Source organism: Malaclemys terrapin, chromosome 9 (assembly GCF_027887155.1).
Source record: "Malaclemys terrapin pileata isolate rMalTer1 chromosome 9, rMalTer1.hap1, whole genome shotgun sequence".
Taxonomy (NCBI): Eukaryota; Metazoa; Chordata; order Testudines; family Emydidae; genus Malaclemys; species Malaclemys terrapin.
In genome coordinates, this window is record NC_071513.1 from 50,206,538 (window position 1) to 50,219,863 (window position 13,326).

General features: G+C 44.9%; 1 protein-coding gene across 1 annotated transcript in view; it reads right to left on the reverse strand.

The window, feature by feature from the left end:
- Positions 1-191: 191 nt before the first annotated feature.
- DTYMK (deoxythymidylate kinase) overlaps positions 192-13,326 on the reverse strand; it is a 31,026-nt gene continuing 17,891 nt past the window's right edge. Inside the window, exons 4-5 of the mRNA XM_054039904.1 lie at positions 1,368-1,565; positions 192-853 (exon numbers count right to left, since the gene is read on the reverse strand). Of these exons, the coding sequence (XP_053895879.1) occupies positions 743-853; positions 1,368-1,565 (309 nt within the window). The 3' untranslated portion in view covers positions 192-742. The remainder of the gene's footprint in view (positions 854-1,367; positions 1,566-13,326) is intronic.

Consider the following 13,326-nt stretch of genomic DNA (forward strand, 5'->3'; position numbering starts at 1 on the left):
TTGGTCCCAATGAAAGTCTATAGCAGAGCAGGAAATTGAACTTAGGTGTCCCACATCCCAGGCTGGTGTTTGAAATACTAGATCACCTTTCATCTAAGGAAGTGTACAGGCTTGGGTTGATACTTTTCCAAAAGTGATTTCAAACCAGCTTACTTAAATATTTGTTACTGTCACAAAAAAGGACACTAAAATAAAAGGCACTAATTTATTAGCAAGACTTCCACAAATTAAGAGTTTGAGTTAGTATGTTTAATAAGTTATGGGAAGGGGAATCCCACAGGCATATGATTATGGAAAATGACAGTTCTCTAAGTACAAATGTAGAAAAACCCCTTTCCCCTTCTCTTCATTCACAACCCGATCTCCCCCACCTCAAGTCCCACTACCATAACTCATTGTGGTAATTAGCCAAAAGTTCCACTTACAATTACTTGTTTTATACATTTTGTCATTGCTCCTGCACAAGGTTTGTACCTGGATTATAGGAAGATTTACAAAAAAAAGTCCATTTATAAAATACATCAGGAAGATGGCTTGTAAGATCCAATTTACAAAGGAGGAGTTAGATAAAACCAGAGGTCTCCAAAGTATTTTGGTCTATAAAAACAATGCTCTATGATCTAAACTGCAGCTATTAAAGGTGAAGGAGTCTGTCTGAGGAAGATTTGAGAGATGCCAGTTCCCCTTCAATCAGATCTGGAGCAGAATATGCTGCAGGAAGAGGGTGGAGTAAAAGCCAATTCTATTTCCAGAGTGCTCCTATGGGCTTATTCTGAACCTCCTGCATAGCCTCCTCAGTGAAAGACTTAATTTCATTATGCAACTCTTCAATGCTCTTCGAAGCATCAATTGTCTGTTTCCAAAATAAAAGCATTACATTTAAAACATTTCTCAGTGCCCAACGCTTTCATTAGAGGAGAAAATAAGACAGTAGATCCAGACCATAGAAATGCAGGTCACCAACTGCATGAATGGGAAGTCAGGTTTTCAATGCAGTTGTACATAAATTCTGTATTTTTAAAAATGTGGTTAATTAACAGTAGTTTAAAATATCTGCTGAAGTGATCACTTACTTTCTTGATCTAGTTTTATATCAAGGTTGATAACTTATTGTTCTAGTCATTCAAATGGCGAGTTGCAATTCCTGCATCCTACCTATATAAGAAGGTCAAGATGGCATCTCCCTGTGACTGTGCTACATTGTAGCAGTTTGGTCTTCACTGTTTAATTTCAAGGATTAGAAAACCCTTTATACTATACAACAGTTTTTTCTTTGAAGGGGGCTCCAAAGGATAAAAGTCTTGAAGTTTAGTTTCAATTCATTGACCCATCTAGAGCCTTACCTTACCTAGAGCTAATTCCCTTACCTTCCAGTTTAAAGTCTTGTCCTTTATCAGATGGTGGTAGTTCTGTAGAACTTTCTCCTGGAAGGAGCTGTTCTCATAGCGTTCATTTCCAAAGTCCCCTCGTTTTGCTGCGTCCAACGTGCTCAACTGAAGAAATAGGATTAAATCTGGCTTTGGAAGCCCTACATCAGGCTGTTTGCACCAATCCAAGGAGAAATTCTGTCCAAAGTGAGAAGGAGAAATAAATCAGAGGTGGAAGAAAAAAATCAATGAAAATGAGAGAGCAGATCAACAGACCAGCAGGAAAAAGACTTGGGGAAAATGAACATCCACTGAAGAACTACTAACAAGTGGACCAGATTCTCATTTGGTGTAAATCTATGTAGCTCCATTGACTTCAAAGGAGCTATGCCAATTTACACCAGCTGACAATAGCCCAGTTTATGTATACTAGAAAAGACACCCCAAATACTTATGGCCTGATCTTCAGAGGTGCTGTGCACCTATAGCTCTCACTGAAGTCAACATGAACTACAGGTGCTTAGCACCTTGGCAAATGAGATTACAGACATTTAAACACAGTCACTTTTTCAAATAATTAGAATCATAGAATATCAGGGTTGGAAGGGACCTCAGGAGGTCATCTAGTCCAACCCCCTGCTCAAAGCAGGACCGATCCCTAAATGGCCTCAAGGATTGAACTCACAACCCTGGGTGTAGCAGGCCAATGCTCAAACCACTGAGAAAGAGAAGGGCTACATGGAGGATCATAGTGAGCCTGTGAGGCTAGTGAAATCTGCCAGGAAACGCGGGACCCACAGCGACAAGGACAGAGCTTTGTCACAACTGGTTTCAGGAGCGGGATCATCTTTCACAACGTGGTGGAAGAGAGGTTAAAAAAAAATGTGCACTGGGGTTTTGGATTTTTGTTTGTTTGTTTGCTTTGTACCACAATGGAGGAGGTGGTAAGAGTTCTGGTACAAGCCATGGCAGCCCAGCAGCAGGCCACCCGGGTTCAGGCAATGGTGCAACAGGAGTCTATGTGACTACAGCAGGAAACCATTCAATTATTAATGGGTCAGGCGACCCAAGATCATGCCCTCTTGCGAGAGGTAGTGGACCAGCTGAAGATCCTCACCACCCAGGCCCGGGGGTCCAACGGAACACGAACCCTGAGGGCCACTGGTTGTCTGCCAAAGATGACGTTGGAAGTTGACGTACAGGCATATCTCCTCTCATTCAAAAGAACGGCTCAGCGTGAGATGTGGCCCCAGGAGCAGTGGACCAGCATTCTTGCCCCATTTTTGTGCAGATGCGCCCAGTAGGCCTACTTTGACTTTCCTGCCATGGACGCCACTGACTATACCCGGCTGAAGGCAGAGATCCTAGCACAATCAGGGGTGTCGGCAGCAGTACGGGCCCAGAGGTCCATGAGTGGAAATATCAGGAGAACAAACCCCTGAGGTCCCAGCTATTCGACCTCATACACCTCACGCAGAAGTGGTTACAGCCCGCGGTGTGCAGCCCAGAGGAGATTTTGGAGACCCTGGTCATGGATCATTACATGCGAGGACTGCCAGCAGATCTCCACAAATGGGTAGGCCAGAACGATCCATCCACCTATGATGAGATGATCACGCTGGTAGAAAGATGCATGACAGCCAGGGAATTGACCCAACTACCCAAGGAAGGCCCCTTTCAAAGTAAGCATCCGAACCCAACCCTGGAAGGTTGGGCAGCCAAACCCCTGGGGAGTCCTAGGTGGAAGAAGGGGGGGCAAAAACCAGCAGGGACCCCAGAAGGAAGGGATTGGCCTGAGTGGAGGGAACCCTGGGACTAAACCCCCTAACTCCCGTGATAGGGGAATGATTAGAAGCAATTACACTGGTCTACAATTTTTGAGAAGTCGTCTGCTTCAGAGATAAAATGTGCTATTTATTATGTATTTTGATGTGCTGAATCCAAATATGACAATTAAAACAACTGATTGGCTACTGTTTCTAAGATATTTAAGTTTTTACATTTTATGTCTATGTATATTGTGTAGATTAGAGTTTTAATCAAATTGTAAACCTAGGTCTTTTCATGTGTTTATGGTTGCTTTACATGATAATATTTCACCTGTCCTGTTTATGTAACACTTTAAAAATCAGCAAAAGGGTTATTTATATAACATTTATTATGAAACAAAAGGCAAAAAACTATTCTGTACATAGTTTAGTCCTATTCAGTGTCTACTCGGCGCTTCTTGGCTTGTCTCTTGTATTCATTAAATGGAGCATCTCTTGTCACTGTCCAGCAATAGTCTGCAAGCATTGATGGGCTCCATTTGCCCTGATAGCGTTTCTCCATTGTTGTAATGTCCTGGTGAAATCGCTCGCCGTGCTCGACGCTCACTGCTCCGCAGTTCGGTGGAAAAAAATCTAGATGAGAGTGCAAAAAATGTATCTTTAGTGATATGTTGCAACCAAGGCTTTTGTATGCCTTGAGGAGGTTTTCCACCAACAACCTGTAGTTGTCTGCCTTATTGTTTCCGAGAAAATTTATTGCCACTAACTGGAAGGCTTTCCATGCCGTCTTTTCCTTGCCACGCAGTGCATGGTCAAATGCATCATCTCGAAGAAGTTCACGAATTTGAGGACCAACAAAGACACCTTCCTTTAGCTTAGCTTCACTTAACCTTGGAAATTTTCCACGGAGGTACTTGAAAGCTGCTTGTGTTTTGTCAATGGCCTCGACAAAGTTCTTCATCAGACCCAGCTTGATGTGTAAGGGTGGTAACAAAATCTTCCTTGATTCAACAAGTGGTGGATGCTGAACACTTTTCCTCCCAGGCTCCAATGACTGTCGGAGTGGCCAATCTTTCTTGGTGTAGTGGGAATCTCTTGCACGACTATCCCGTTCGCAGAGAAAACAGCAGTACTTTGTGTACCCAGTCTGCAGACCAAGCAAGAGAGCAACAACCTTCAAATCGCCACAAAGCTGCCACTGATGTTGGTCATAGTTTATGCACCTCAAAAGTTGTTTCATGCTGTCATAGGTTTCCTTCATATGGACTGCATGACCAACTGGAATTGATGGCAAAACATTGCCATTATGCAGTAAAACAGCTTTAAGACTCATCTTCGATGAATCAATGAACAGTCTCCACTCATCTGGATCGTGAACGATGTTGAGGGCTGCCATCACACCATCGATGTTGTTGCAGGCTACAAGATCACCTTCCATGAAGAAGAATGGGACAAGATCCTTTTGACGGTCCTGGAACATGGAAACCCTAACATCACCTGCCAGGAGATTCCACTGCTGTAGTCTGGAGCCCAACAGCTCTGCCTTACTCTTGGGTAGTTCCAAATCCCTGACAAGGTCATTCATTTCACCTTGTGTTATGAGGTGTGGTTCAGAGGAGGAGGATGGGAGAAAATGTGGGGTCCTGTGACACTGATGGTTCAGGACCAGAAGTTTCATCCTCTTCCTCATCTGACTCAAGTGAGAATGATTCTGGTGCATCAGGAACCGGCAGTCCTTCTCAGTTGGGTACTGGGCATATAGCTGATGGAATGTTTGGATAATGCACAGTCCACTTTTTCTTCTTTGACACACCTTTCCCAACTGGAGGCACCATGCAGAAGTAACAATTGCTGGTATGATCTGTTGGCTCTCCAAATCATTGGCACTGCAAAAGGCGCAGATTTCCTTTTCCTGTTCAACCACTGGCGAAGATTTGTTGCACAAGTGTTGCAGCATATGTGTGGGGCCCACCTCTTGTCCTGATCTCCAATTTTGCAGCCAAAATAAAGGTGATAGGCTTTCTTAACCATAGTGGTTATACTGCGCTTTTGTGATGCAAAAGTCACTTCACCACAAGCATAGCAGAAGTTATCTGCACTGTTCACACAAGTACGAGGCATCTCTGCTCTCTTAGGCTAAACAGAAATGTGTCCCTTTGCAAAATCAAACACTGATAAATAAGAGAGCATGACACTGTATGATTTCTAGAGCTGATATAGGGCAATTTATTCAGCAGAGTGATGCAAACTTCGTTATGATTGCATCATCCATGACTTCTAGGAATAACATGATGCAATTCATATCATGTATGACGCAATACCAGCTTCAGATTGCATCATTCATTGTTTTGCCTAAAAAGCAAGTACTGTCCAAACCCAGTCATAGATTTATTCATAGATCCAGTCAAAGTTGTATTTTAGTCATTTCTGGTTTAAATTGAGATCCCTTCCCTTTATAACTCACTTATCCTCCGCCATTCCCAAGTCAAGCATATCTTGAAAACTAGAGCCAATCAACAATTTCAAGCATCATTTTCGTTCTCAGTGACCCAGAATTAGTAAAGTTTGACTACATTTATTTCAGAAGCATTTTGGCTGTAGAGCAGTGTTATAGATGTTATGCATATGGGGAATGGGGACACATAGTAGCAGAGTGTCCCAGCACTGAGGAGCCTATGCAATGTAACTTGGGGGGATTGGGAGGTCCTGTGCTCCCTTATCCACCGTGCATGCGTCGCATTAGCCCCGCATAACTACACCAGGCCGGTGAAAATAAACTGAGCTTATCTTCAGCACTCCCAGAGTCCACAAGCACTACAGTGCTTGTGGACTCTGGGAGTGCTATCACCCTTATATCGGGTACACTGGTAAAAAGTAGCCAGCTGCTACAAGCCAAACGCGTAGCAGTGACGTGTGTCCAGGGGGCCGTGAGCCATTACCCCACCATCCCGGTGGAGATAGAGGTTCAGGGGAACCCCATTGAGGTGACAATGGGTATAGTTCCTAAACTCCCATATCCTATAGTCATTGGGAGGGACTATCCACGGTTTGATAATTTACTCCCCCCAGAGAGGCTGGAGGGAGGTGGGGACCCTGAGGGCAGCGACTCGTCGCCGGGGGAATGTCAACCCCGATGTTTGCTGAGATTTCTCAGGATCTGTTCTCAGCTCCCCCAAAGACCTGGAAGACAAAAAAAAGAAAGGAAGGCTGCGAAAGCGTTGGGAACCTGGATCCTGACCCAGGCCCAGAAGACCACCCTAGTAGGCAGATGGACACGAGCAGCCATCAGAGAAACTACCACCACGGAAAGTGAGCCAGAGGCTGGCCCCAGCCGTGACGGTGGCAAGCCACTGGAAGAAGCAGAAGCCGGCCCCTGGGAGCTCGGGCAGGTTAGTTCCGGGAGAGAGACTTTCGAGCGGGATCAGGCAGAGGACCCTAGATATGATAATGCTAGGAAAGAGGTGGCCAAGATAGATGGAATCCCCGTGGATGGGAAGGTCCAGGGTCCAGGACCTTACTTTATAGTGAAGAAAGATCTCGTACCGCGTGCTGCAAATGCAGGAGCAAGAGATACATCAACTTCTAGTGCCATGAAAACATCAAAAAGCCATATTGAGCCTCGCCCACAGTCACCTATTTGGAGAAAACCCAGGCACGGATCCTGCGGAGGTCCTTCTGGCCAGGAGTACACAAAGATGTCCGGCGATACTGCATCTCTTGTCCAGAGTGTAAGCTACATAGCCCATGTCCACACTTGTGGGCCCCTTTGATACCTTGTCCAATAATAGAGGTACCATTTGAATGTATAGCCATGGATCTGGTTGGGCCCCTAGAGAAGACCGCTCGGGGCCACCAACATGTGCTTATTGTACTAAACTATGCAACCCGATACCTGGAAGCCGTCCCCCTATGCAACATGGCTTCCAAGACAATAGCTAAGGAGCTAGTACAGATTTTATCCAGGTTGGGCTACCAAAGGAGATAGTGACTGATCAAGGGTCATCTTTCGTGTCCAAGTTGATGAAAGATCTCTGTTCGCTGCTCCACATACAAGCCCTACGGCTCTCTGTATACCACCTACAAACAGATGGCCTTGTGGAAAGGTTCAATAGGACCTTCAAGGCCATGATCAGGAAAGTGGTGAGGTGGGATGGGAAAGATTGGGATACCCTATTGCCTTACCTCATGTTGCCATCTGGGAGGTTCTGAAAGCCTCCACGGGTTTCTCTCCGTTCCAACTACTATACGGGCGCCACCCCCAGGGCATATTGGATATAGCCAGAGAAACTTGGGAAGAGGAGCCAAATCCCGGAAGGAACATAGTCGAGCATGTACTGCAGATAAGGGATCGGATTGCCCGAGTTAAGCCCATTATATGGGAATACTTGGAGAGAGCACAGGAGACCCAACAAACCCATTATAACCACCAAGCAAAGCTTTGACGGTTCCAACCAGGGGAACGAGTGATGGTCCTGGTGCCATAGCAGAAAGTAAACTGTTGGCCCAGTGGCAGGGACCCTACAAAGTGATCGAAGCCATGGGAGAGGTGAACTATAAGGTGCGGCAGCCAGGCCGCAGGAAACCAGAGCAAATTTACCACATCAATCTTCTAAAACCATGGCATGATCGAGAGGCATGCTTAGTCACCCAGGAGACCCTTCCCCAGGAAGATAACTTACACAAGTTAGGATATCACCCGACTTGACGCTGATCCAAAAGATCGAGGCAACAGACTTCCTTAGAGTTTGCAATTCTAAGGAAGGGTAGAAGGGAGAACAGCAAAATAGAGACAATGGATTTCAGGAAGGCAGATTTTGGTAAGCTCAGAGAGCTGATAGGTAAGGTCCAATGGGAATCAAGACTGAGGGGAAAAACAACTGAGGAGAGTTGGCAGTTTTTCAAAGGGACACTATTAAGGGCCCGAAAGCAAGCTATTCCGCTGGTTAGGAAAGATAGAAAATGTGGCAAAAGACCACCTTGGCTTAACCACGAGATCTTGCATGATCTAAAAAATAAAAAGGAGTCATATAAAAAATGGAAACTAGGACAGATTACAAAGGATGAATATAGGCAAACAACACAGGAATGCAGGGGCAAGATTAGAAAGGCAAAGGCACAAAATGAGCTCAAACTAGCTACAGGAATAAAGGGAAACAAGAAGACTTTTTATCAATACATTAGAAGCAAGAGGAAGACCAAAGACAGGGTAGGCCCACTGCTTACTGAAGAGGGAGAAACAGTAACAGGAAACTTGGAAATAGCAGAGATGCTTAATGACTTCTTTGTTTCAGTCTTCACCGAGAAGTCTGAAGGAATGCCTAACATAGTGAATGCTAATGGGAAGGGGGTAGGTTTAGCAGATAAAATAAAAAAAGAACAAGTTAAAAATCACTTAGAAAAGTTAGATGCCTGCAAGTCACCAAAGCCTGATGAAATGCATCCTAGAATACTCAAGGAGCTAATAGAGGAGGTATCTGAGCCTCTAGCTATTATCTTTGGAAAATCATGGGAGACGGGAGAGATTCCAGAAGACTGGAAAAGGGCAAATATAGTGCCCATCTATAAAAAGGGAAATAAAAACAACCCAGGAAACTACAGACCAGTTAGTTTAACTTCTGTGCCAGGGAAGATAATGGAGCAAGTAATTAAGGAAATCATCTGCAAACACTTGGAAGGTGGTAAGGTGATAGGGAACAGCCAGCATGGATTTGTGAAGAACAAATCATGTCAAACCAATCTGATAGCTTTCTTTGATAGGATAACGAGCCTTGTGGATAAGGGTGAAGCTGTGGATGTGGTATACCTAGACTTTAGTAAGGCATTTGATACGGTCTCGCATGATATTCTTATCGATAAACTAGGCAAATACAATTTAGATGGGGCTCCTATAAGGTGGGTGCATAACTGGCTGGATAACCGTACTCAGAGAGTTGTTATTAATGGTTCCCAATCCTGCTGGAAAGGCATAACGAGTGGGGTACCGCAGGGGTCTGTTTTGGGACCGGCTCTGTTCAATATCTTCATCAACGACTTAGATATTGGCATAGAAAGTACGCTTATTAAGTTTGCGGAGGACAGGGTCATAATTCAAAATGATCTGGACAAATTGGAGAAATGGTCTGAGTTAAACAGGATGAAGTTTAACAAAGACAAATGCAAAGTGCTCCACTTAGGAAGAAAAAATCAGTTTCACACATACAGAATGGGAAGAGACTGTCTAGGAAGGAGTACGGCAGAAAGGGATCTAGGGGTTATAGTGGACCACAAGCTAAATATGAGTCAACAGCGTGATGCTGTTGCAAAAAAAGCAAACATGATTCTGGGATGTATTAACAGGTGTGTTGTGAGCAAGACACGAGAAGTCATTCTTCCGCTCTACTCTGCTCTGGTTAGGCCTCAGCTGGAGTATTGTGTCCAGTTCTGGGCACCGCATTTTAAAAAAAAGATGTGGAGAAATTGGAAAGGGTCCAGAGAAGAGCAACAAGAATGATTAAAGGTCTTGAGAACATGACCTATGAAGGAAGGCTGAAAGAATTGGGTTTGTTTAGTTTGGAAAAGAGAAGACTGAGAGGGGACATGATAGCAGTTTTCAGGTATTTAAAAGGGTGTCATAAGGAGGAGGGAGAAAACTTGTTCACCTTAGCCTCTAAGGATAGAACAAGAAGCAATGGGTTTAAACTGCAGCAAGGGAGGTCTAGGTTGGACATTAGGAAAAAGTTCCTAACTGTCAGGGTGGTTAAACACTGGAATAAATTGCCTAGGGAGGTTGTGGAATCTCCATCTCTGAAGATATTTAAGAGAAGGTTAGATAAATGTCTATCGGGGATGGTCTAGACAGTATTTGGTCCTGCCATGCGGGCAGGGGACTGGACTCGATGACCTCTCGAGGTCCCTTCCAGTCCTTGAATCTATGATTAATCGCAACTGAGATGTGTTCTCTACAAAACCGGGGCGGATGACTGAGACCTATCACCATATCTGCATGATCCCCAGAGCCAAGGTAACATTGAGACCCTACCAAATCCCAGCAGCCAAAAGAGAAGAAATCAAGGCCGAAGTAAAGAAAATGTTAGAATAAGGGGTTACTGAAGAATCTTACAGTAAGGGTCCAGTCCAATCATTCTAGTGCCTAAACCTGACAGTACCACGAGATTCTTTAATGACTTTCGCCGACTGAATGAAGTATCCCAATTCAATGCATACCCCATACCACACATTGACGAACTGGTTGACCGACTGGATAGTACCCGATTCTTGCCTACACTGGATCTGACAAAAGTGTAGTGGCAGATTCCCCTGACCAAAGAAGCTTTAAAAAAAAAAAAAAAAAAAAAAAAAAAAGACAGCATTCTCCATCCCGGACAGGCTATTCCAGTACACCGTCCTCCTTTTCAGGCTACGTGGAGTCCCGGCCACATTCCAGCGCCTCATGGATAAACTGCTGCGCCCCCATACTAGTTATGCAGCCGCTTACCTAGATGATATCATCTATACGCCAGACTAGGGAACCCACTTGGAGAAAGTTGAGGCAGTACTGCGCACATTAAGGCGGACTGGCCTCACCGCTAAATGCGCCATAGGGCTAGCAGAGGCTAGGTACCTGGGATATACTGTAAGAAGGGGGCATAGTGAAGCCCCAAACAAATAAGCAAGAGGCGATTCAAAACTGGCCCCAGATGACCCAAAAGAAGCAGGTCCGCACGTTCCTAGGTGTGGTAGGCTATTACAGACGTTTTATTCCCCACTTCACCACTAGGGCAAGTCCTCTAACGGACCTGGTGAAGGCCCGAGGTCCAGACATGGTGAAGTGAACCAATGCAGCAGAGGGAACATTCATAGACCTTTGGACGGCCCTCTATAATGACCCCATACTCATGGTCCCGGACTTTAACAAGGAATTTATTTTACAAACAGATGCTTCCGAGGTGGGGTTGGGAGCAGTTCTGTCACAACTGGTTGGAGAAGAACATCCGATCCTCTACCTAAGCAGAAAGCTGCTCCCAAGAGAACAGAAGTATGCAGTAGTCAAGAGAGAATGCCTTGCTGTCAAATAGGCTATGGAGACATTGCGTTGTTACCTCTTAGGCTGGCGATTTACTCTTGTGATGGACCATGTGAATGCAACTGCAACTGCATAAGGAAAAGAATGCAAAGGTCACAAGGTGGTTCTTATCCCTCCAACCATTCCCGTTCCGCATACAGCACAGGGCTGGATGCCACCACAGCAACGCTGATGGTCTGTCACGAGCACACTCCCTGGCGTCCCAAGTTGCCCAACTCTATGGTGTTGAGCAGAAGGGGGGGTGAGGGGGAGAATATGTGACGATATGTAAGGCTAAATGGCTATAGTAAAGTAATGGGAGACAGATATATTAGCCACAGGCTAAACGAATCCCTGTTACCAGGATAAGCAAATAGCAGCTGCTCCAGGTCAATTAAGACACCTGGGGCAAATTAAGATCTTTCCAGAAGGCAGGGAGGTCAGCTAGGTTGATTGGAACACCTGAAGCCAATCAGGGGCTGGCTGAAACTAGTTAAAAGCCTCCCAGTTAGTCAGGTGGGGCCGTGTGTCAGGAGCTGTAGGAGGAAGCGGCGCTGTTGGAGAGAGTGAGCAGTACAAACCATATCAGGCACAAGGAAGGAGGCCCTGAGGTAAGGGTGAAGTGGATCTTGAGGAAGTGGCTCAGGAAATTGTACACATTCTGTTTCTAAATAATCAGCTACCATAGCTGATACTATTAGGTTCCCTGGGCTGGAGCCTGGAGTATAGGGTGGGCCCGGGCTCCCCCTTTGCCCCCGATTAATCACTGAGACTGCGAGACAACAGAGACTGTGCAAGGGAGGGTAGCTTCTCCTCACCTCCCTTACTGGCTTATGATGAAAATGGCTCAGTAGGCTGTGACCTTTGCCTCTCTCTAGAGAAGGACTACGTGGAGAGTCACAGTGAGCCTCTGCGGCTAGCAAAATCCACCAGGAAACGTGGGACCCACAGAGACAAGGACAGAGCTTTGTCATAACATGTAATCTACCACTTCAGTAAGCTATTTGATATAGTTCCACATGGGAAATTATTAGTTACATTAGAGAAGATGGGGATTAATACAAGAATCAAAAGGTGGGTAAGGAACTGGTTAAAGGAGAGACTACAACACGTCATACTGACAGGTGAACAGTCAGACTGGAGGGAGGTTACTAATGGAGTTCCTCAGGGATCGGTCCTGGGACCAATCTTATTCAACATTTTCATTCACGACCACAGCACAAAAAATGTGAGTGTGGTAATAAAATTTCCAGATGACACAAAGTTGAGAGGTACTGCCAATATAGAGGAGGACTGGAATATCATACAAGAAGATCTGGATAATCCTGAAAACTGTAGTAATAAAAACGGGATGAAATTTAATAGTGCAAAGTCATGCACTTAGGAACTATCAATAGGAATTTTTGCTATATGCTGGGGACTTATCAGTTGGAAGCAATAGGAGGAGGAGAAAGGTCTGTGTGTATTAGTTGATCAAAGGATGACTCTGAGCAGCCAATGTGATGTGACTATGAAAAAAAGCTAGTGCATCAGGCAAGGTATTTCCAGTAGAGAGAGAGCAGTGTTAGTATCATTATACAAGGCACCGGTGAGACCTCATCTAGAATACTGTGTGCAATTCTGGTCTCCCATGTGTAAGAAAGATGAATTCAAACTGGAACAGGCACAGAGAAAGGCTCCTAGGGTAATCAGAGGAATGGAGAACATACCTTACAGACGAGACTTAAGGAGCTTGGCTTGTTTAGCATAACCAAACAAAGGCTATGGGGAGATATGATTGCTCTCTCTAAATCCATCAGAGGGATAAACACCAGGAAGGGAGAGGAGTTATTTAAGTTAAAGGCCAATGTGGACACAAGAATATGTGGCTATAAACGGCCATCAACAAGTTTAGGCTTGAAATATGCGAAGGTTTCTAACCATCAGAGGAGAGAAGTTCTGGAACAGCCTTCCAAGGGGAGCAGTAGGGGCAAAATCCTAACTGGTGTCAAGACTGAACTTGATAAGTTTATGGAAGGAGTGGTATGTTGAGGTTGCCTATAATGGCATGTAGCTGTTCTGCGACTGCTAGTAACAAATATCTCCCAAGGCTGGAGATGGGACACTACGAGATAGGAATAGCTCTGAGTTACTACAGTGAATTCTTTCT